This window comes from Panthera onca, chromosome D1, assembly GCF_046562875.1.
Source record: "Panthera onca isolate mPanOnc1 chromosome D1, mPanOnc1 haplotype 2, whole genome shotgun sequence".
NCBI classification, from domain to species: Eukaryota; Metazoa; Chordata; class Mammalia; order Carnivora; family Felidae; genus Panthera; species Panthera onca.
This window is the reverse complement of record NC_138348.1, coordinates 10713002-10736521: the sequence shown is the minus strand read 5'-3', so window position 1 is coordinate 10736521 and position 23520 is coordinate 10713002. Positions and strand designations below refer to the sequence as shown.

Here is a 23520-nt window from a genome sequence, read left to right as displayed (position 1 = left end):
ATGCCACCTGCTGTTGCTGCAGGCCACACTTCCTAGAATGATCTGAGCAGAGGTGCTGTGCAAGCAGCCTTAAAAGGCTTTGACAAGTGGCAACAATGTCTCCCCAACACCCTGTACTTCCCAGAATGTGAGCTTGTATGTAGCCAGGGTCTCTGCCTCTGACCCCCATCCACTGAATCCTTCCCAAGATGTGCCTGGACTTCCCAGAGCACAAAGAGATGAAGCCAGAGGCACAGAACAAAGAGGCACTCAGAGAAGTGACAGTTGGGCAGCAAGTCCCCATACGTTGCTTTCAGTCTGCCCTAAGAGCCTGGGAAATGGGGAAATATATAACTTCTCCCAAATCCAAAATGAACATCATTGTTATCACTGGTTATGGAGTGCCTGGTTTTTGTAAGCTTTTCGCATCCTTTCTCTTTGATTCTCCCAAAAGCCAACAGTGGAATTATTGTTGTCCATCCCTATTTAGTAGGCAGAAAACTCAGGCGAAGACAGAACTGACTGACTTACTTTTACGATGCGGGGAATAAATTCTAACTGGGACCATCACTAGTTTTCACAAGCTCTTTATTCTTAGGTGTTACTTGTAGTCTGTGTTATTTTCCAAACTTTTAAATTTATAAAGAGGAAGCAGAGGTATTTTTCATGTGTTGAATGTAAGTACAGTGAAGCCCATATCTTGTGTAATCATAACTACTATTCTGAGAAAAGGGCAGGAAGTCTCAGGCTGGAGAGCAAAGGACCAACAGTGTTCTGGCAGGAACAGCCAGTAGGAGGTTCTGGCTGAGAGCTCCCAAGCAGAAAGCTGGCCCGCCAGCCACCACTCAGAGGACTGGGCTCCAGGAACAGGTGGGCATGTTCATTTGCATCCTGAACTTTGGGGGGAGATGACTGTCCTTGGAATAGCCAGCCAGGAATCAGATTCTTACTCTCTCTTCTGAGCACCTGCATGAACTGGTGAGTCAATTCCCTGCTCCAGTTTGTAGTTTACTCACTTTCCAAACAAGAGAATTGGGTGAAACAATCCTTAGGTTTCCTCCAAGACTTGAGGTGACAATTCTCTACAATTCTCCGCATTTCTTGGTATGTTGCTCAGTCTTACACAGAATATGCTCTCGGAAAATACTGTGCAATTAGCCTGGATCCTGCATTAGGATGCTGTTGTTCAATCTATTTCTGTCATAGAGAAAATCGCTGTATGCAGAGCAGTCCTCTAAGCTATGATTTATCTCCAAAATGGGGGTTTTAGAACCATCTGGAAATGTGGTGGGCCACCCCAAGTTTTCCTCCACTTGAATGTAGAGGGACAAAGTATCCCTCTCAGAGTGTGGAGTCTGAAGATGATGGCATTAGTCTGGGGACTTCTTGTGAAACCATACAGAATCCTGGTTCTACAGCATTCCCTCTAAAAAGCAGCAATACAAGTATCATAGCCTTAAACTCAGTAAATCCACTTCTAAACGTTACTCTAAGGAGATGACTGAACAGGCGAGGCACCACAGAAGTGCAAAGATGTTCACTGTAGCACTGTTCATAATGATAATAAAAAGAAGAGAGAGAGAGAGAGAGAGAGAGAGAGAGGGAGGGAGAGAGAGGGAGAGAGAGAGAGAGAGAAATAACCTAAATAACACGACTGGTTAAATAAATCTTGAAACGTCTATTAATTTGAATACAGTGGCTTTTTTCTCGTCGTGATGAAATATATGTAACACGAGATTTAGCATTTTAACCATTTATAAGTGTAGAGTTCGGTGGTGTGGTACATTCACATTCTCGTGCAACCATCCCCATGACTGAACTCCAGAACTTTTTCATCTTCCGGAACGGAAAGCCCATGATCATGACCATGGAGCACTAACTCCACATTTCCCTCTCCTCCTAGCCACTGGTGTCCATCACTCTACTTTCTGTCTTGAGGGACTTGGGTACTCTGAGTGCCTTCCAGGAGTGCAATCAGACAACATCTGTCCTTCTGTGACTGGCTTATTACTTCACTTGGCATATTGTCTTCAAGGTTCATCCACACTGTATCAGGTAGCGGAATTTACCACGTAGCTTTTGAGTTTAGGAGTTTTATTATCTGCATACATGACTGTCAGAGATGTCCACAGACTAATGTTGAGTGCAGAAAGATTTCTAAATGGCCTGTATAGAACCACTCTGTTTATGTAGAACAATGAATGTGTGTAAACATACAGAGAGAAAGACAGGGAGAAAATGAGGGTAGAAAGGATATGTATGAAACGCTAGTTATTGGGTGGGAGCTGAGATTTAAGGAACTTCCTTTTCTTCTTCAAAATGTATTCCCTATTTTGACTGTAATTGCTATGTGATACACTCTTTTAAACAAAACGATTAAAAATAATAAAAGAAAATAAATAGACATGTTATCAAGAATCTGGTAAGGGTACCAACCAGGCATCCGGGTCCTGGCTAGATGTTCAGGACTAGAACCCAGTAGATCCTGTAGTCCCTGGGTATGAGGACTGAAAAATATAGGAAGGAATCCTATAGGAAAGAATCCAGAACTACAGAGATTTTGTTTTTAAATCCTGAAGTTGGGAGGCAATCTTTTTTCTTTCCTTCCTTCTTCCCAATTTTATTCTTTTAGGTTTTTATTCTGGTAGGAACACTTAACGTGAGATCTACTGGTTAACAGATTTTTAAATGCACAGTCCAGTATGTCTACCTGAAGGCCCAGTGCTTAACAGCAGATCTTTAGAACTTATCTTGCACAGTGGAAATTCTCTACACAGGGTACAGCAACTCCCCATTTCCTCCTCCCCCAGAACCTGGGAACCGCCCTTCCAGTCTTTGCCTTGCACATTTGGGTTAGCAAACCACAGGAGTGCAGCAGAAGTCAAGTTTCCAGAATACGGGAACAAATCTCCAAGGTCAGAAGATCTCCTGTCGATGAATATGGAGAGTGGCAGTCAATGGACCTTGGCTACAAGGGAGGGAAGACAGAGGGGCTGAGCATCATGTGTGGCTAGATGGGCACAGCACACCCACCCACAGAAGAGCAATGGCATTACACTGCCCGGGTTCAAGGCTTGCCTCCATCATATGCTAGATATACAATGCTATGCAAACTATTTACCCTCTCTGAGCCTCATTTTCTTTCTTTTTTTTTAAAATTTAGATTCCAGTTAGTTAACATACAATATAATATTAGTTTCAGGTGTAGAATTTAGCAATTGAACACTTACATATAACACCCGCTGCTCACTACAAATGCCCTCCTTAATCCCCACCACCTATGTAATCCACCCCACCCACGTCTCCTCTGGTAACCATCGGTTTGTTCTCTATGGTCAAGAGTCTGTTTCTTGGTTTTCCTCTCTTTTTTCCTCCCTGTGTTCACTTGTTTTGTTTCTTAAATTCCACATGAGTGAAATCACATGGTATTTGTCTTTCTCTGACTTAGTTCGCTTAGCATAATACTCTAGCTCTATCGATGACACTGCAAATGGCAAGATTTCATTCTTTTTGATGGCTTAGTAATATTCCATTGTGTGGGTATATACACCATATCTTCTTTATGCATTCATCAGTCATGGACATTTGGGCTCTTTCCATAATTTGGCTATTATTGATAATGCTGCTATAAACATCTCGGTGCATGTATCCCTTTGAATAAGTATTTCTGTATCCTTTCGGTAAGTATCTAGTAGTGCAATTGCTGGGTAGTAGGATAGCTCTATTTTTAACTTTTTGAAAAACAATTTATTTATTTTTGAGAGGCAGAGAGAGACAGAGCAGGAGCAGGAGAAGGGTAGAAAGAGAGAGACACACAGAATCAGAAACAGGCTCCTGGCTCTGAGCTGTCAGCACAGAGCCCAACGCGGAGCTCGAACCACAAACCATGAGATCACGACCTGAGCTGAAGTCAGACACTTAACCGACTGAGCCACCCAGGCGCCCCTCTATTTTTGACTTTTTGAGGAACCTCCATATGGTCTTCCACAGTGGCTCCACCAGTTTGCATTTCCACAACATCCTTGCCAACACCTGTTGTTTCCTCTGCTGTTAATTTTAGCCATTCTGACTGGTATGAGGTGATATCTCGTTGTAGTTTTTTTTTTTTTATAGTTCCAAAAGTATTTTATTCCATATTTACATTTTTTTTCTACCAGATAGTATATATCTGAAATCTCTTTTCAGATTTGAAATCTCTTACGTTCTGAAATCTTTTATGCAGCTTTTCAAAATCTCCAAAGGCAAATATGGTGCCTAATATAGGATAGGTATTTGATAGTACCCTCTCTTTTTCTCATTGTCGTTTTGATTTGAATTTCCCTGATGATCAGTGATGTTGAACATCTTTTCATGTGTCTGTTGGCCATCTGTATGTCTTCTTTGGGAAAATATCTACTCATGTTCTCTGCCCATTTTTTAACTGGATTCTTTGTTTTTTGGGTATTGAGTTTTATAAGTTCTTTATATCTTTTGGATACTAACCCTTTATCAGTTTATCATTTGCAATTATATTCTCCCATTCTGTAGGGATGGGAGCTTCACTGTACAGAGTTTTTTATTTTGATGAAGTCCCAATAGTTTATTTTTGCTTTTTTCCCTTGTCTCAGGAGACATATCTAGTAAGAAACTGCTATGGCTAATGTCAAACAGGTTACTCCTCTAGGATTTCAATGGTTTTCTTTCTCACATTTAGGTCTTTAACCCATTTTGAATTTATTTTTGTGTGTGGTGAAAGGTGAAAGGTGGTCCAGTTTCATTCTTTTGCATGTTGCTGTCCAGTTTTCCCAACACCATTTGTTGAAGGGACTTTTTTTTCCACTGGATATCCTTTCCTGCAATGTGGAAGATTAATTGATCGTATAGTTGTGGGTCCACTTCTGGGTTTTCTTTTCTGTTCTATTGATCTATATGTCTATTTTTGTCCCAATACCATACTGTCTTGATCTCTACAGCTGTGTAGTACAACTTGAAGTCTGGAATTGTGATGCTTCCAGCTTTGCTTTTCTTTTTCAAGATTGCTTTGGCTATTTGGGGCCTTTTGTGGTTCCATATAAACTTTAAGGTTATTTGTTCTAGCTCTGTGAAAACTGTTTGGTATTTTGATAGGGATTGCATTAAATGTGTAAACTGCTCAGGGTAATGTAGACATTTTAATAATACGAACCATATTTGTTCTTCCAATCCATGATAATGGAATGTGTTTCCATTTCTTTGTGTCATGTTCGATTTCTTTCAGCAGTTTTTTATAGTTTTCAGAGTACAGGTCTTTCACCCCTTTGGTTATTAGGTTTATTCCTAGGTATCTTATTGTTTTTGGTGCAATTGTAAATGGGGTTGATGCCTTGATTTCTCTTTCTGCTGCTTCTATTATTGGTGTACAGAAATGCAACAGATTTCGGTATGTTGATTTTGTATCCTGCAACTTTACTAAATTCATGTGTCAGTTATAGCAATCTTTTGGTGGAGTCTTTTGGATTTTTTATGTAAAGTATCATGTCATCTGCAAATAGTGAAAGTCTTATTTCTCCCTTGCCGATTTGGATTCCTTCTATTTCTTTTTGTTGTCTCATTGCTGTGGCAGGGACTTCCAGTACTATGTTAAATAACAGTGGGGAGAGTGGATATCCTTGTCCTGTTTCTGACATAGAGGAAAATCTAAGCCTCATCTTCTTGAATTTAAAAAAAAAATTTAAGTTAATTAATTAGTTTTTAAATTTACACCCTAGTTAGCATATAGTGCAACAATGATTTCAGGAGTAGATTCCTTAGTGCCCCTTACCCATTTAGCCTATCCCCCCTCCCACAACCCCTCCAGCAACCCTCAGTTTGTTCTCTGTATTTGAGTCTCTTATGTTTTGTCTCCCTCCCTGTTTGTATATTATTTTTGCTTCCCTTCCCTTGTGTTCATGTGTTCTGCATCTTAAAGTCCTCATATGAGTGAAGTCATATATTTTTGTCTTTCTCTGACTGACTAACTTTGCTTAGCATAATACCCTCCAGTTCCATCCACGTAGTTGCAAATGGCAAGATTTCATTCTTTTTGACTGCTGGGTAATACTCCATTGTGTGTGTGCACGTGTGTGTGTGTGTGTGTGTGTGTGTGTGTGTGTGTGTGTGTATACCACATCTTCTTTATCCATTCATCCGTCGATGGACATTTGGGCTTTTTCCATACTTTAGCTATTGTTGATAGCGCTGCTATAAACATTGGGGTGCATGTGCCCCTTCGAAACATAATACCTGTATCCTTTTGATAAATACCTAGTAGTGCAATTGCTGACTCATAGGGTGGTTCTAATTTTTAATTTTTTGAGGAACCTCCATATTGTTTTCCAGAGTGACTGCACCAGTTTGCATTCCCACCAGCAGTTCAAAGGAGATCCTCTCTCTCTACATCCTTGCCAACATCTGTTGTTGCCTGAGTTGTTAATGTTAGCCATTCTGACATGGGTGAGATGGTATCTCATGGTGGTTTTGATTTGTTTTTCCCTGATGATGAGTGAAGTTGACCATTTTTCATGTGTCGGTTGGCCATCTGGATGTCTTCTCTGGAGAAGTGTCTATTCATGTCTTCTGCCCATTTCTTCACTGGATTATTTGTTTTCAGGGTGTTGGGTTTGATAAGTTCTTTATAGATTTTGGATACTAACCCTTTATCTGATATGTCATTTGCAAATATCTTCTCCCATTCCATCAGTTGCCTTTTAGTTTTGCTGATTGTTTCCTTTGCTGTGCAGGAGCTTTTTATTTTGATGAGGTCCCAGTAGTTCATTTCTGCTTCTGTTTCCCTTGCCTCCAGAGACATGTTGAGTAAGAAGTTGCTGCCGCCGAGGTCAAAAAGGTTTTTGCCTGCTTTCTCCTCTAGGATTTTGATGGCTTCCTGTCTTATTTAGGTCTTTCATCCATTTTGAGTTTATTTTTGTGTCTGGTGTAAGAAAGTGGTCCAGGTTCATTTTTCTTCATGTTGCTGTCCAGTTTTCCCAACACCATTTACTGAAAAGACTGTCTTTATTCCACTGGACATTCTTTCCTGCTTTGTCAAAGATTAGGTGGCCATACATTTGTGGGTCCATTTCTGGGTTCTCTATTCTGTTCCATGGATCTGAGTGTCTGTTTTTGTGCCAGTATCATACTGTCTTGATCACAGCCTTGTAACATAGCTTGAAGTCCAGGATTGTGATGCCTCCTGCTTGGGTTTTCTTTTTCAAGATTGCTTTGGCTACTGGGGTCTTTTCTAGTTCCATACAAATTTTAGGATTGTTCTAGCTCTGTGAAGAATGCTGGTGTCATTTTGATAGGGATTGCTAAGTCTCATCTTAAAGATGTGCTGGAATGCTCATCCATGGCCTCTTTGCCCCAGATCTACTGCAAAGGATTCAGTGTCAACACTACTTCCCTCTTCATTCATCTTACCTCAACCATACTTCTGTCCAGACTCCAAAATCCCCCAAAGTGAAAATTATCTCCTTAGACAGGGAGAACTTTGTTTTTAATAACTTTTCAAATTAGGTACTTGATGCCCAGAGAGCATGAGAAATGACCAGGGCACAGATCTAGGAGCAGAAATGGAGTGGAGGTCACCAACCTTTTATTGAGCACAATGGAGCACCTGATAAAGATCACAGAGACACAACAAAAGGCACTCACCTAAATCACCTCATCCAAATCCTCACAAGCATCCTTCATGATAGCCTTATTATCCCTATTTTGTAAGTAATGAAACTGAGGATAAATGAGGGGAAATAACCTGCCTGTGGCCAACTAATAAATATCTGAGCTGGAATCCCAATGAGCTTTAGCTATAACTAATACGTATTGAAAGTATATCATGTGCCCTGCTCTATACTGAACCCATTACATGCATCATCTCATCTCTCCCTCACTGTGAACCTATGAAGTGGCTAAAAACAACTTGCTTATCGTGAGTTTAGTAATAATTGGTAGGTCTAAAATATGAGCATGGGACTGGACTCCAAGACCTATGCTCAGACATGCAACTAGATGCTGAGGCATTGGACTTCCAGCCCAGTGCCCTTTCCCATCACCCTCACTAGTAATGAGATTGTGGGTGCCAGTTCTAATTTTTGTATGTTATGCATCCCATCCAAAAGAGCCCGGACATTGAGGAGAAGGATCAGGGAGCAGAGACCTGTGGTACCACCAGATTATCACAAGCCTTTATCCAAACTATGACTTTCAAGAGGGAGGATGTTGTGCTAAGAACAGACCTAAGGAGCATCCCAGGGGCTGGACTCTGCTACCCACATCACAGAGACCAGAAACACTGCTGAGCTGGTGGGCAGCAGATGCTATGCTCCTTGAGTCTATGTTGAAATTGCCAGTGTTAGGAAAGAAGAATGGAAGATGAGAATTAATGTGATATTTAGAAAAATATCACAAGCTTCTGAGCTATACTGACTTGGTTCAGACATTTGTGCAAACACGGAATAATAATAATTATATTTGGGGCACCTGGGTGGCTCAGTCAGTTAAGCGTCTGACCTCTTGATTTTGGCTCATGTCATGATCTCATTGTTCGTGAGATCGAGCCCCACGTGGGGCTCCATGCTGACAGCACAGAGCTTGCTTGGGATTCTCTCTCTTTGCCCCTCCCTAGCTCACATGTGTGCATGAGCTCTCTCTCTCTCAAAATACATAAATAAACTTAAAAATAGTGATTATTATTATATTTGCTACCATGTGTTAAACACTTTCAATGTGCCAGGCTAGGCACTTTGTGTATTTGAACTTGAACTTATTAGTCCCGAGTTTCCAATGTATACAGTGAGGTTAATAACACCTAAGTTGCTTTAAAGACCAGAGTTACAATGGCCTAGTTCCTGGAATTCAGCAAGCATTAAATAAATGTTCATATTAACAATTATTAAGCTATTATGGGCAAGGGAGTCATTCTCTGTGGGACAGGACCTATACAAGAAAGAGATGTGGAATAGGGTTAATCAGCATCTTTTTTAAAATGTTTATTTATTTATTTTGAAAGAAAGAGAGAGAGAGAGAGAGAGAGAGGCAGTGTGAGTGAGGAAGGGCAGAGAGAGACAGAGAGAGAGAATCCCAAGCAGGCTTCATGCTCAATGCGGAGCCTGACACAGGGTTAGATCTCATGAGTCCTGAGATCATGACCTGAGTTGATGTCAAGAGTCAGATGCTTAACTGACTGAGCCACCCAGGCCCCCCAGCGAATCAACATCTTAATGGAAAGAAAACGAGACTCTGAAGGAAGACTGAGCAGCAAAGGTGCAGCATAAAGGTACAATCCTGGGGCGTGTGGTGTGGGAGTGCGGCACAGGGGAAGCAGAGGTACACAGGAATGAGAGGGATGTTGGAAGCAGGGGCCATTGGAAGGACAGCGAGGTGGATCCACTCAAGGCCGCAAGGAAAGTTCTATATGAATGGTTCACCTCTCAATTGTGTTCACAGTTTTCTCCCAGTGACACGCTTTCTGTCCACAATGGATGGACTATGCCAAGCATGCTAGCTTTCCAGACTGCTCCCCACATTAACTTTTGTTCCTAAAGGACAGGTCACCTCTTGGACAATGGAGAAAAATCTTAGATGGTTTCATATCTTTAAGTCGAACCTCAGGCCCTAATTGAGTTCACTGCCTCTTCCAGCATCGTCAGGATCATGCTATCAAAGCCCAAGACCAAGGGAGCCTTTGACAGCTTTACTCCAAATGGCATCATCATCCCCAAAAGAGAGAAACCTAGACACAGCTACCAAAAAGAGGACAACCCACCAAACACTCTGCAAAAAGAAACTACAGTCCTTGGAGTAAGTCCACGTCACTGGAAGGGAGACACTGTGGAAAATACTGCAAACATACCCACACTACATATCTACAGTGGATCTGGGAGAGTCTCTCATTTTTTTCTCTGACTCCAGGCCAACTGGGACATGAAATGGCGCTTTATGGGAAGACTGTGTCCTACTCAGGCCTTTCTATAAACTAAAACCACTAGGTCTCCACTTGAAATCTACATAAGAAAGTCTCCTGTAATTTGTCTTTATTGTAGTAGATGTTGGATTTAAGCACATGATTTTACTCAGTGTGATTAAATTAGATCTGTCTATTTTGAGCTCATTTCTTAACCATTTTGAGATGAGACGATCTGGACTAACCTCACCATACATTTTCTCCCTGTCTGCCTCACCGTAAGACATCCGAATGTCCCCAGTCATCATCCTTCATACTCAGGACTTTAATGTCCACCTGGTTCTGACTATCCCCTTTTAAGACCCAACTCCTATTCATTTCTGACTTTGGAAACCTGCCTGGTTGTATCCTCTAGAATTCAGGGTCCGTTAACAGCATAATCCGATTCATTCCTGGATTTGTTTCTCAAAGGCCTCCTCATCAATCGTGCAAACAGGAACCTAGCTCCCAAGGGCACTGTTTCCACTGTGACCCTCTCTTCTGGGCATAGAAGTGAAGGCAGTCTCTTTGCTTCTCGGGGCACTTCCAGATCAGTCCTCTCCTCTCAGTCTCTAAAAGCTCCTATTTTAGAATCTCATGTCATCCAGGGGCACCCGGGTTGTGTAGCTGGTTAAGCGGCTGACTTTTAATCTCAGCTCAGGTCATGATCTCACAGTATGTGAGTTCAAGCCCCGCATCGGGCTCTGCACTGATGGCATGGAGCCTGCTTGGGATTCTTTCTCTCCTCCTCTCTGCCCTTTCCCATCTTATGCTCTCTCTCTCTCTCTCTCTCTTTCCCTCAAAATAAATAAATAAACTTAAAAAAAATAATCTCATGTCATCCAACTAAGTAATTCACTCCCACTTAAAAAAGAAAAATAAAACAACATAGTTACCCTTTTTATGTAGTATCTGAAAAGTCCTACTTCAGTCTTCCTCCCAAAAGAGATATTTTTAAAAATGTGACCTATATTTTGAGCACTGGAAACAAATAATTATTTCAAGTAATTGTTAATAGTCACAAACTTCAAAAGTTCTTTTAGGTAATCCTAATATTAAGACTAATCAAGAATTGATAGGAGAATTAAAATTTTATAAGAATGATTTTCATGTAAAAACCTAAAAACAATCAGTGTTTTAGAAAATAACATTAAATGACGTAGCGGCAATTTTGAAAAGTGATCATCCTTAGAAAAATCAGTTTATGACTATGTTGCTTGAAAATAAAACCAGTTAACGTCTGTCATTCTATCATTTACCAATACTCACTCCTTAATTTACTTCTTCCAGACAACTGGTTCTGTGTAGACCTGTCCTGCTCCCTACAATCTAGCTTACCTATGGCCTAGAATCACAAACACATTTCACTGTGTGCTTCGGTAATCAGTAAGAAATACTGGACATACATTTATTCATTTATATATTCAGCTGCCATTTTTTGAGCACCTTCATTGTGCCAGTCACTATTTTACACGCTTAGGGTAATAGATGAACTATACAGTTAAAAGAAAAGAAAACAAAACAAAACAAGAGAGCCCCATTCTCACAATTCTCTTGCTCTATAGAAGGATTCCAGGTCATTGCCACTATTTTTGCTTTCCTGGATAACGTGCCTTTTATCTTCAAGATACTGACTCCTCAATCACTATCACTCCCAGGGTAGAGTTCGTATCGTAAGTCTTGGCTATTTCAATACTCATGTATATGATCCCTCCAATATCATGTCCTGTCTGCTCCTTGACCTCTTCTCCCCAGGTATGTTGCCCATCCTTCCATAGACAAACATTTCCTGAGTCGTACCCTGGACCTTACCAATACCAACGGCAATAAACCCAACATTATCTACATTTCAAGCATCCCATAGTCCATCACTTCTGATCTTTCCAGATCACTCCCTCCAACTCTATGTCGATGCTAACTTTCTCTAACCTCTCTGGGAGTTACTGATAATATCCCTATTTCATGGAGCCTTCCTCACCTAACCACGATCAACAGCTTTGTCCTCCTTAAGGAAAAACTGCCACATTGGTTTAATTCTAACTCTGCCCCTTTGCCTATTCTGCCCCTGAACCCATGCAACTAACCTTGGCAAACACACACACGGACTCCACTTTGGATTTATGACCATAACCTCAAAGGGACTGTAAAGGCTGCTTAAAAAGAACACGGTATTTCTTTCATCCATTCACTTTCCTGCTACCCCAGAAAACTATTTCAATAGGTTTCAATCCTTCTCCATTGATTACCTGGCTTCCTAACATACTAAGAAAACTGAGGCAATCTGGAGAGAAGGTCCACAAGCCACCACACATCTGCAATTACTCCCATCGGTGCTATATACTCTCTCTCCCTTCCCCATTACTAAACAAATGCCCATCTTCTAATTAACGATGAGCCTCCCTTGTGCAGTGAATCCCATCCCTCATTACTCGTTCCAGTAATCCTCCCCATGCTCTCTGCAAATGTTTTATGATCAGTTCCATGAGCACAGAATCTTCCTGCAATTTCTCCTATCTTGAGAACAAAACAGCAGAAACAGACACTTATAACTTCGCAGGCCCTCTAGCTAATGCCCCACCAGCAACTTGCCTTCTCAGCAACACTCCTCTATGGGGTGGGAAGTCTAATGTTTCCAGCTCCTCTTGAATGATATTCTCTCTTGAAACACATCCAATGAGATTTGTCCCCCTTGCTCCACATTAGTAACCCAATTTCCAAGTCTCCACTGTTAATGTTCTTGAACTAATAGAAGTGTTTGATGCAGCGACTACCCTCTCCTACTTGAAACATTTTAATCATATGGCTTCTTGGACATCACATTCTTCTGGTCTTCCTCCTTCCCTCTTGGCTGCTTCTTTTATACGCCTTGATTGTTTCTATTTATTTATCTGACTCTAAATTTGGAGTGCTCCATTGCTCAGTCCCCATTTTGTTGCTACATCTGCTACAGTGGTAAATTCACACAGTAATATAGTTTTAAATATGATCTTCACTGATGACTTGGGAAGAAAAAGATTATTTCCCTTAACTGGCTCTCTCCTCTAAAGTTAAGACTCCTATAACCAACAGCCTATGTACGTTTCCACTGAGATATCTACACCTCTCCCGTAACCTGTCCCAGACGGAAATCCTCATTTTTGTCCCCCAACCCACCCCTCATACAACATTCCCCATCTCAGATAAATGTCAACACCATCATTTCAGATGCTCAAGCCAAAACCCTTGGAAGCAACCTTCATTCCTTTCTTTTATAATCCACATGCAAACTGTCAGCAAACCCTAGAGGCTTAATCTTCATCGTGCAACTAGAATCCAACTACTTCTTACTACCTCTACTATGAATGTCGTTTTCAAGTCAACATCATCTCACCTGTGAATTACTACAATGCCCTCCTTATTGATGTCCCTGCTCTGTTTCCTTATAATCTATTCTCGATGGGGCAAGCATTAGAATGATCTTTTAAAAATAGAAATCACTTTCTCAAAATTATCCACTTCACTTCCCTTTTTACTCAGAACGAAAGGCAAAGTTGATAAAATAGCCTACAAAACCCTACAGGGTTTGCACTCTGTCCCCAGTACTCCTCGGGCCTCCTACTACTTTGCTCCTAACTAATTCCACTTTCCAAGGAACATCTCTGTAAAGGACATAATACATGGCCAGTGGCAGTGACTTTCATCTGCTTCATTTCCCTGGTGCTGGCACAGGACAGATATTCAATAAATATTAATTGTATGAATGGTTGAATTCTCTTGACTTTACATTATTTCTCCTATGTTTTTGTATCATCTTTCAATTGCATATGCATTAAACAGTGGGTAAGAGTGTGGATTCCAGATCAAAGTAATAGGGCAAAGTCCTAGTTCCTCCACTTGGCCATTTGTGTGGGTTTGTACAAGCTATTTAAACTCCCAGTGCCTCATTTTTCTCATCCATAAACAAGATGAGATAAATAACCAGAGTGTAGAAAGTGTTCAACAAATGTAGACTATTACCACTGGTGTCATAAAAACAGTAATTACTATCAAAATTCAATGATGAAGAAGATAAGATGAATTATGGCTTTATTTTATTTCAATTGAAATTGAGCCCTTTATTAACTCTCCCTTGGTAAGTTTGCTTTCTACATCCATCCAACTGGACTATTGTCCAGAACAATTTTCTCCACCTACTTTTCCTAGAACAACAACAAAAAATGTCAACTATATTTTTCAAAATAAAATTAAAATGTATATATTATCACTTCCTGATTTGCTAGCTTACTAATCCTATCAGAAAGGAAGAAGTTAGGTATACATGAGTTTCTCTTAGAGAATGCTTACTGGCTCCTTGTAATACTCCTCCCCTTTTAATATGACACATTATAGCATATTTTATATACCTTATAAACACAGTGTACATTCAAATAATCACTTTCATCTGTTCAAAGTATGTTCCTAGCATTTTCCCTCTTCTCTCTTGTAGATTATACAGATTATGTGCTGCCTGCTGATTTCAAGTTTGGGGGCGATTTTGGTTTCTGCTCCTTACTCTTCTCACTTCAAGCCAACAACTTCCACCATTTTGATGTCTGGGTACCCATTTGTAGCAGCTACATGTGTGAGTAGAATGGGGTCTCCAAGAAAGGATATGCTCTTTAAACGCTAAGTGGGTACTAGATCATGGAGTGACTCAGTCCCAAGAGGTGGGGAGAAAGGAGCAGGTGGCCAAGGCCTCTAGCTTTCTCTCTGTCATCATCCCATGTCACGTTTCTCCCATTCGGGAAGAGCAGCAGAGGAGTCTAATCCCTCCTCCTGTGTCACCATCCCAGGGAGTAGCTGGCCAGGGCAGGAGGCAAGAGGGTAATACAGTGGGCATACCAGCACAACACTTCTTACCTGGCCTCACAGCCGACCTCTGGAAAAGTAGAAGATTTTTCACATTCTTCTTTGGGTCTTTGATGAGGCCATTGCATTCCCTCCAGTGTAAGAATAATCCACCTGTCAGGTAAAGAGTGAAAATATCAATTTTAAAATAAAATGAGCACCATGGGTAAATGCCACAGGTCTGCAGAGAATCAAACTGGTGATGGTAAGATTCATGGGAAGCAAGGACACTCTTGCTATGTGTTCAGAAGTAACCCTGAGAATTTGGAAAACTTTTTTTTTTTTTGCTACTTTCCATCTAATGGCTCATGGAAAGGGGTCCTTTTCTTTGGAGACTAGCCAGGGTCTAGTCATGCCTCCCACAAAGGGTCACTTCTTTTCCATGTAGTATCCTACACAAAGGAGGAAAAATCATGCATTCTGGGCAGATGAATTCTAACAGGGCATCACCTCTGTATGGATACAGCCTTTATGTGAACGCAAACTATGCAGTGATGCAGGCCCTGCTCCTGACCCCAGAGCACAACTTATCCTTACTTCTCTAATCAGTGGTTGAGCTCCCACATTCCCTTATGAAAGGCAGGAACAGCTCATGCTGGACCCTCTTTGTCTGTGACTACTACTAATCCCTAAGGCACAAGCCTAACCAATGTTCCAGCTTAGAACATTCTCCCTCCACCAGCCAGATCCTTACACTACTGGGCTCAAATACTGACTTCTGGGGGCACCTGGGTGGCTCAGTCGGTTAAATGTCCAACTCTTGATTTTAGCTCAGGTCACGATCTCATGGTTCACGGGATCGAGCCTCTCATTGGGCTCTGTGCTGAGTGGGGAGCCTTCTTGGGGTTCTCTCTCTCTCTCTCTCTCTCTCTCTCTCTCTCAGCCCCTCCCTGCTCTCCCCCCCACCAAAGTAAATAAATAAACTTAAAATACTGACTTCTGGGGCTTCAGGATGAGAGACTCTTCACACCTGACCCTGTACCTCCCCCTTTCTTCAACTCCCAGTCTAACTCAGGCCCCCTACACCAGTGCTTGAAGCTCACGTGTTTCTGTACCTTCTGTCATCGGAGCCCCTTTCCTACGTGCTTCTGTCGGCTGCTCCCACCTTCATATCCCTTCAAGTCATTGGTCTTCCTCAACCTCCTCTCTTCCCACCTCGTAACTTAGCACTGTTCTTTTTCTGCGTATACCTCCGCTCCAGGCCACCTCAGCTCACAGTGATTTTCGCTAACATAAATCCCAATCCTCTGTGCATCTGCCCTTTCTCTAAAGTCAATGTTAAGCATCCTGAGAGTAGAAATAAGGCCTCTCTCTTAATATGGACCGACACCATTCCTACGGTGTTATCTCTCTAAGAGTTTTACATTACTTATTGATTGATGGATAGTAACATGGTGCACACATTTCCACAAGACAACTGAACTGATCATTTCTCTCTTCTCTGAGCAGTTTGCCATTACTGGATCCCTCTCGATCATTTCTGGGAAAAAGGCAACTATGCCCTTTGTAAGTATGAGAGCCGTCGAATCTCAGCTCGCCGGAATAAAAAGAACTTCAGAGGCAATAACTCTAGTTCAAAGTGTCCATTTGACAGCTTAGGGAAATAGGGCTCTGAGCAGGGGAGAGAGTTCTCACTGCTGGTCCGGTGACAGAACTGGGTGTAAACGCCAAATTCCCTGTTTCCTAGACCAGTACTCTTCCCCTATGTAATGTGCTCCTGGGTCATATTTCAAGGTTTACTTCAGTTGCTTGAATGGTAGACAATTTTAAATAAACCATGGACTCTTTGCAGTTTGTTAGCTTGTTACCCTGAACAGGGTAGATGACCTTCTAGAACCTAGACTTCCTTTTCCGGAAAAACCTGTCTCAGAATGAGCCAATTTCCCTAAACGGCAAGGTCAGAGGCAGAGGTGTGTGGGCTTAGATCCTGTGGCTAGCTCCCCCACCCCCTCAGAAACAAGGAATTAACAGACTGTAGCCACTTTCCTGACAAAAGTCAGGAGTGTGTGGGTGGGGTCTTTGATACTCTAGCAACCTTTCCCTCTGCCTTGCCACACACTCACAAAGATGACTTAGGGAAGGGCCACATCCTGACTCAGGAAGATCCAAGATCTAGTTAACTACGGTTGAGGGCACAGAAGATGGTGTTCTGAGGCTGGTATATGTTCCTTATACTTGAAGCTAGAATCTAAACCCCAGAACTAGAGGACAGAGTTCACCCCACTGGATGGAGTCAGAGTTCTGGACCCAGCACCAGGAAACTCTCGTCTCAGATCTGTCACTCAGATCTGTGTGCTTGAAAAAGTTCCTTCCTTTTCTGGGCTTCAGTTTTCTCATTTATAAAATGGGGAAGAGGAACATGTGGCTGTGGCTCTCACAGGTGGCTTCCCAAGCGTCCTGAATACCCTGAAAGGGAAAACCATACTTGGGATGACCCAGCATGATGTGGGCTCCGCACGCAGGACACAAGACAGTACGTGGGCTCCAGTGCGCACGTGGCAGCTCTGGGCAAAGGCGCCGCCCATTCCATCGGCACTTCCTTTGGGAACTCAGCACTTGAAGCCACACGGCTCCCAGGCCAAGGGAGAAGGAAGGGCAGAGCAGTCATTCCCCCAGACGCACAGTATCCTTGAATGACGTTCAAAGAGAAATGAGCACATGCTGGGAACCTGGCACAGAGTCCGGCACCTCAGTGTCTTTGCAGAGGCATCATATTCTGCGAGAACCCTTTGCCCCAAAATATAGAATGTGACCCAAATCAGAATGTGGTGAACGTGGTTCTTGGGCCTGATCCACCTACAGGTAGGTATTCTAGCTTCTCCAGTTCTCTCTTTCATGGAAATAAAAGCCATAGACTGGTGTAGAAGGGACCAAAGGTCCTATTCTAGAAGGGCTGAAAGCAATAGAACGACTCTAAGGCTGTTGGGGAAGTCAGCAAGCCATCTCTGTCTTCAGTGCTGCAGAGAGCCAAGGATCCAGAACTCCTATACCGGAGGAGGAGTTACGTGTGCATTCTCTCACTCGACAAACATTTACTTATTGTATCAGGTGATAAACCAGGTAGTGAAGAGGGATACAGAGGTGAATAAAACATAGTCTGTGCCCCCTACGAGTGCACAGATTACCAGGGAAACAGACTCAGGGAAGCAACTGTAGTACAATGGATGGAGGGTTAATAGCATCACATGCTGCTCCTGTTGTGACATCCCAATGCAAATTTTCTTTCTCAGGCCATGAGCACCCTGACCGCAAGTGCAGCGAGTTCTCTAGCTGCTGGAGCAGGCCTCTTCCTCCTTGCTGACAGCCTGGTAGCCCTGGAGACAGCCTCTCGACAGTGTGACTCAGAAAGGGAATACCTATCCTCACTGCCTTATTCGGGGTACTATTATTCAACTTATGAATTCAAGGACTGTCTCCTGGCTAGTGTCAGTCTGACGGTAAGTAGTTTCAGACTGAATATCTTGCCCGTGAAATTCTTAGTTTCTCTCCTTTGCATAATCTCTGCTTTTTCAGCAGTCTGTGCCTTGTTGATCTGAATGGCTGGAAGCAGACCAAAAAAAAAACCCCAAACTGTGGTTGAGTCCTGTCGGCAGACTGCAAAATATAAGCGATGCATTGTGCCAAGTCAAAAAAGGAAATAAAGAAGACTTGTGGGTTCTAGACATGTCTCCCCTGGCATGAGAACTAAGCAAAAATAAACTATTGGGGCTACACCAAAATAAAAAGCTTCTGCACAGCAAAGGAAAACATAAACAGAAAGACAACTTATATTTGTAAATGATAAATCCTACGAGGGGTTAATGTCCAAAATATATAAAAACTCATACATCCCAACACTAATAAAACAAATAATCCAATTAAAAAATGGGCAGAAGACTTGAATAGACATTATCCCACATATGACATACAGACGGCCAACAGACACATGAAATGATGGTCAACCTCACTAAGCAGCAGGGACATGCAAACCCAAACCACAGTGAAGTATTACTTCACACCTGTCAGAATGACTAGTATCAAGAAAATAAGAAATAACAAGTGTCAGAGAGGGTGTGGAGAAATGGGAAAACTCGTGCACTGTTGGGTGGGAATGTATAATGGTGCAGCCGCTGTAGTCAACAGTATGGAAGTCCCTCATAAAGTTAAAAATAAAAATACCATACGATCCAGCAATTCCATTACTGGTAATTGACTCAAAGAAAACAAAAATTCTAGTTTGAAAAGATATATGCATCCATGTATTTACCGCAGCATTATTTACAATAGCCAAGATACGGAAGCAACCTGAGAGTGCACGGATAGATAAGTGGATAAAGAAGATAAGGTCAGCAGTCTTTCTTGCATAGAAAACATTCCATTCTCAATAGGTTTAGCTCTCGGAGTGCCTCCTTTGTTGAAAAGGCATTTTCTCCCCCCTCGACGCAGGCAGAAATAGCCTCTTTATTTGAATTTTATCCACATTAAGTTAGCTACAGAATTTGGACTTTTTAAGCCCAAACACATAATTATACTTTGGCCCAGCTGGGCTGGCAGAGTGAGCCAGCTCTAGCAGGAGCCAGGGAGATAGATGAAATCTCTCTTATTCCCTTGGACGTGTCTCAGGAATCCCAGAACATGTGTGCAAGTTTCCAGACTCACAGACTTCTGTGAGTCTGCCTGTGTGACCCAGAGGTTGCCAAAAGCAACCCCCCTGATACAGGAGCTTGAGGAAGTGGAAGGGCACAGAAATGCATCTGGTTAGAAATCAGTGCGAGGAAGCCCAGGATATGGCATCAGCCTGGTGCAGAGCAAAGCCAGGAGGGTGAGGGAGACATCCTCCCTGCTGGGGCATGAGGGTTTAACTCAATGGAAACTAAACTCAATACATCAAACTGACTCCTACTCTGAGACAACCAGAGAACTTCCTGCAGAATTGGAGAAGTTGCAGTAGGACTTGACTCCAAATGTCCGCTCTGTATTAACACAAAGATAACCTGAGCAAAGTAACACATCAAAAGATTCAAGATGTATATCTGAGGTTGGAAGAAGGAAGGAAGAGAGGGTGGGAGGCAGAAAAAGATCAAGGAAGAAAGGCATCGTTGGTTCCAGGAGCTAAGAAGGATCCTGCAGCCGGGCAATCAAGTTAAGAGCTGAGACCAGAAAGCCAGGGAGGCCTGGATGGGAATATAGGTGTTACAAGCTGGGATAGTGGCATTTCAATGTCCATGACAAATCTGAAGCTCTTCAAGCCCACACTGAGTGTCCTGCAAAAATGTTAGAAGCAGAGACTGAATATGTACCTTATTTATGAAAATAAGACAAGGAAAACTCTGCCCAACATCCCAAGGAGCTTAAAGAAACTCCACCATAAAGGTTTCTAGGATGAAATCATCTCACCAAGCCATGTGCAGGGATGGACAGTATCCAAATCCAAATTCCATATAAAACAAACGAACCTCAAATACAGGGATTCACTTAAAAACTGTTCCTGGGTCTGGATCTCCTGAGGTTCTATCAGAATCAAACCTAAAGTTTCCATCTAGGGAGTCATCCATAAACCCAACTAATCGGTCTGTCCTACATATCAAAAAATCCTCCCCCATCTCTCTCTGCTCCTCCCCTGTTCATGCTCTGTCTCTCTCGGTCTCAAAAATAAATAAACGTTAAAAAAAATTTAAAAAAAAAAACAACTTGGTCGGTTAAGCATCCAACTTCGGCTCAGGTCATGATCTCACGGTCCATGAGTTCAAGCCCCGCGTCGGGCTCTGTGCTGACAGCTCAGAGCCTGGAGCCTGTTTCAGATTCTGTGTCTCCCTCTCTCTCTGCTCCTCCCCTGTTCATGCTGTCTCTCTCTGTCTCAAAAATAAATAAACGTTAAAAAAAAATCCTCCCCCACGCACCCATATACTGACATCATCTGAGAGGAAAAATATTTTGAAAAACCTAAGAAAAAAACGGGTTACAGCAGCAAATATGAAAGTTTAGTTGCTCAAGAATTGGAGGTTATATACCAATTTGGAAGACCATAATGAAAACATATTTTCAACAATAGAGACATGAAGAAAAGGAATTAAAACCAACATGAGATAACATGACAGCAAGAAAAAAAAAGTAGATTTGAAAAAGAACTAAGCAGTAGGATTAGAAATGCAAATTATAATCTTTGAAATGAACCATTTAGTGTTATCAGTTAAAAAGGAGATTCAACATATCCAAAGAAATAAACAGTGAAGTGAAATTGAGGTCTGATGAAATCACATGGAGCACAACACATCACGGTAAAAATCTGAAAGATATGCGTGACGGGTTAACAGACAGGTAGGAGGCAGCGAACTGAAAAGAACCAGCACACATCTAATGTGAGCCCCAGTAAGCCTGCCAGGGAGAGAGGACGTGTGCAAAGAGAAATAAGTGGGGTGAATTTCAGAATTAAAAAAAAAACCAAACATGAGATTTCAGATGGAAAGGATGAACTGAGACCATTTCTGGATAAGTAAAAGCAAATCCACACTAGAAATATCACACCAGTGAAAACAACTAGTGATAAAAGGAAGGGTTACTCTTATCTCAGAAGGTGGGATCCCACGGTTCTGAGAGGAAACCGTTGCCGCTTATTTCTCTGCTTCTGTGCCTTATTCTCTCCACGGCTAGAGCCTTCACCCCCAGTCTCCTCTCAGTCAGGCACAGGGCTAGCTGATGGCACCAACTGTTCCTGTCTTGATTCACAGGGGGTGCTGGTGGTGATGCTCATTTTCACTGTGCTGGAACTCTTAATGGCTACCTACGCTTCCATCCTTTGGTGGAAACAGCTGTACTCCAAGAACCCAGGGGTGAGTACTCTGACATGTCACATGACACCTGCTGGGTCCCAACATTGGAGCTGTGATGTTCCGGGTCTAAACAGTGGCAGAAAGAGGAGGCAATGAGGTTCACGTAGCAGTCAACCTTCAGAGTGAGGAGAGAGTTCTATGAATGGGCTCCTTCACGATGACACTGGTATCTGAGATTATTAGTGCCTTCTGGCCCGCAAACCAGAAGACCTGCTTATTAGAATGGCTAAAATGGTTTTAGAAATCACCTGCCCCAAGGGCGCCTGGGTGGCTCAGTCGGTTAAGCGTTCAGCTTCGGCTCAGGTCATGATCTCGTGGTTTGTGAGTTCGAGCCCCGCATCGGGCTCTGCCCTGGTGGTGCAGGGCCTGCTTGGGATTCTCTCTCTCTCCCCCTGCCCCTCTCTCTACCCCTCCCCCATGTGTACTCTTTTTTCAAAATAAATAAACTCAAAAATAAGAAAGAAATCACCTGCTCCAACCCCTTATAAAAGAACCAAGGCTCAGATAAAATCACAAGGAGAACAAATGATGTAGGCTGACGGGCTGAGAATGAAAAGCCTGTATCTCCTTCTTCTTGTCATGAACACAGCCACCTGCCTCCCTAGAGTCTCCATGACTCCGTTCCCTTGCGAATGCAGTCGTATCTTACTAGGGCATCTCTGTTCTGCTGATGGTGTCCTGTGTTCTTCCTTACTTCCCCTTAGGTCATGACTTTACAATTTGAAAATGCTGGTCTTTTCTCTAAAACCCATTTTTTTCTACAGAAATTACTTACAGGGCTTAGATCTCTGGAGAATGATCTCCTCTGGGCCCACCGGTGTAAAATAAACCTCCTGCCTTCCAAGACAAAAAAAAAAGAAATTATTTCAAGGGAAGGAATACATTATGACTCAATTATGATCTTATTGGTAAATGGTAATATGATTAGCAGATCACAGCATAGCATTTGTTCGAACTAATACTGATGCATTTTATATTTTGGTAAAGTTGGAAAAGCTACTACCATACATTTGGGGGAAATGCATTTCAAATATGGATCAAAAAAAGCTTCCAAAATCAGAGTTTAAAACCCACTAATAAACTTTATCTTTTCCAGAGTACATTTTCCATGCCTCAATCACAAGGTCATATCCAACATGTCTAAAATCCTTCAAGGTCATGCATAGGAGTAACGCCTCAGAAGAAAAAGGAGAAAGCCAGGACTCCTGGCAAAGTGTGGTTAGACTTTCCTGAAATTTCAGCTACTTTAGAAGCTGAAAGAAACCTATAGAAAAATGGTTTTTGTTTTGCACTTGCTCAGTCAGAGTCATTTTATTGCTCTTGAAAGTAATCTCTTGGGGTGCTTGGGTGGCTCAGTCGTTAAAGCGTCCAACTCCTGATTTCTGCTCCGGTCATGATCTCATGGTTAGTGAGTTCGAGCCCCGCATCGGGCTCTGCACTGACAGTGCAGAGCCTGCTTGGGATTCTCTCTCTCCCTCTTTGTTTCCCTTCCCTGCTCATGCTCCCTCTCTCTCTCTCAAAAAAAAAAAAAAAAAGAAAAGAAAAGAAAAGAAAGAAAAGAAAAGGAAAGAGTCTCTCAAATCCCAGGTGGGTAAACTGAACAGAAAGTGGTTCACCCACCCCTAAATAAGAAGAGAAAATGTGCACGCTTGTGCTGGTGCAAAGTGGCCAAGTCACATGGCTATGCAGTCTCCACTTCCGTATTATTTTCACACTCATATTGCTTAAATGTTATATAGTAGGGATTGCAAGAACTTTTAAATTAAAAGTACTTCAAAAATATACAGCTCCGTTTCTGTCAATTGAATGAAATGCATGTCTGTCAATTGAATGTGGCTCAATATTCTGTCTCATTTAATGACTTTATTCTGAAATATCTGGCTTCAAAGATTATAACTTACCACAATGCTCTTCCCCATCTAAGTTCTAGAC

The 23520-nt window shown here is 42.2% G+C and overlaps 2 protein-coding genes across 6 annotated transcripts in view; one reads left to right on the top strand and one right to left on the bottom strand.

Moving 5' to 3' along the window:
* Positions 1-23520, bottom strand: part of LOC132661826 (membrane-spanning 4-domains subfamily A member 4A-like) — a 166648-nt gene that overhangs the window by 49882 nt on the left and 93246 nt on the right. For 3 of the 4 annotated variants that reach the window (XM_060606796.3, XM_060606797.3, XM_060606798.3), the window contains exon 3: positions 14792-14893. In XM_060606796.3, coding sequence (XP_060462779.2) covers positions 14792-14868 — 77 coding nt within the window. In that variant the 5' untranslated portion in view covers positions 14869-14893. Of the gene's footprint in view, positions 1-14791; positions 14894-22363; positions 22426-23520 lie in introns of all 4 variants that reach the window. The other variant, XM_081790252.1, reaches the window with a different exon arrangement.
* MS4A7 (membrane spanning 4-domains A7) lies at positions 708-23368 on the top strand. 2 transcript variants are annotated; one of them, XM_060606802.3, is made up of 7 exons: positions 708-849; positions 9612-9771; positions 14379-14513; positions 16229-16285; positions 18010-18216; positions 21487-21588; positions 22685-23368. In XM_060606802.3, exons 2-7 carry the CDS (start codon positions 9625-9627, stop codon positions 22730-22732), a joined length of 696 nt encoding a protein of 231 aa, XP_060462785.1. In that variant the 5' UTR covers positions 708-849; positions 9612-9624; the 3' UTR covers positions 22733-23368. The 2 variants fall into 2 exon arrangements, with proteins under 2 accessions (XP_060462785.1, XP_060462784.1); XM_060606801.3 differs by having other exon boundaries at positions 847-957.

What these genes read in the sequence shown, in the direction of transcription:
- MS4A7 (XM_060606801.3), top strand. An exon ending in CATTTGTAGCAGCTACATGT is followed by an intron (nt 14,514 to 16,228) that starts GTGAGTAGAATG and finishes TTCTCTGAGCAG; the next exon opens with TTTGCCATTACTGGATCCCT. An exon ending in TGGCTAGTGTCAGTCTGACG is followed by an intron (nt 18,217 to 21,486) that starts GTAAGTAGTTTC and finishes CTTGATTCACAG; the next exon opens with GGGGTGCTGGTGGTGATGCT.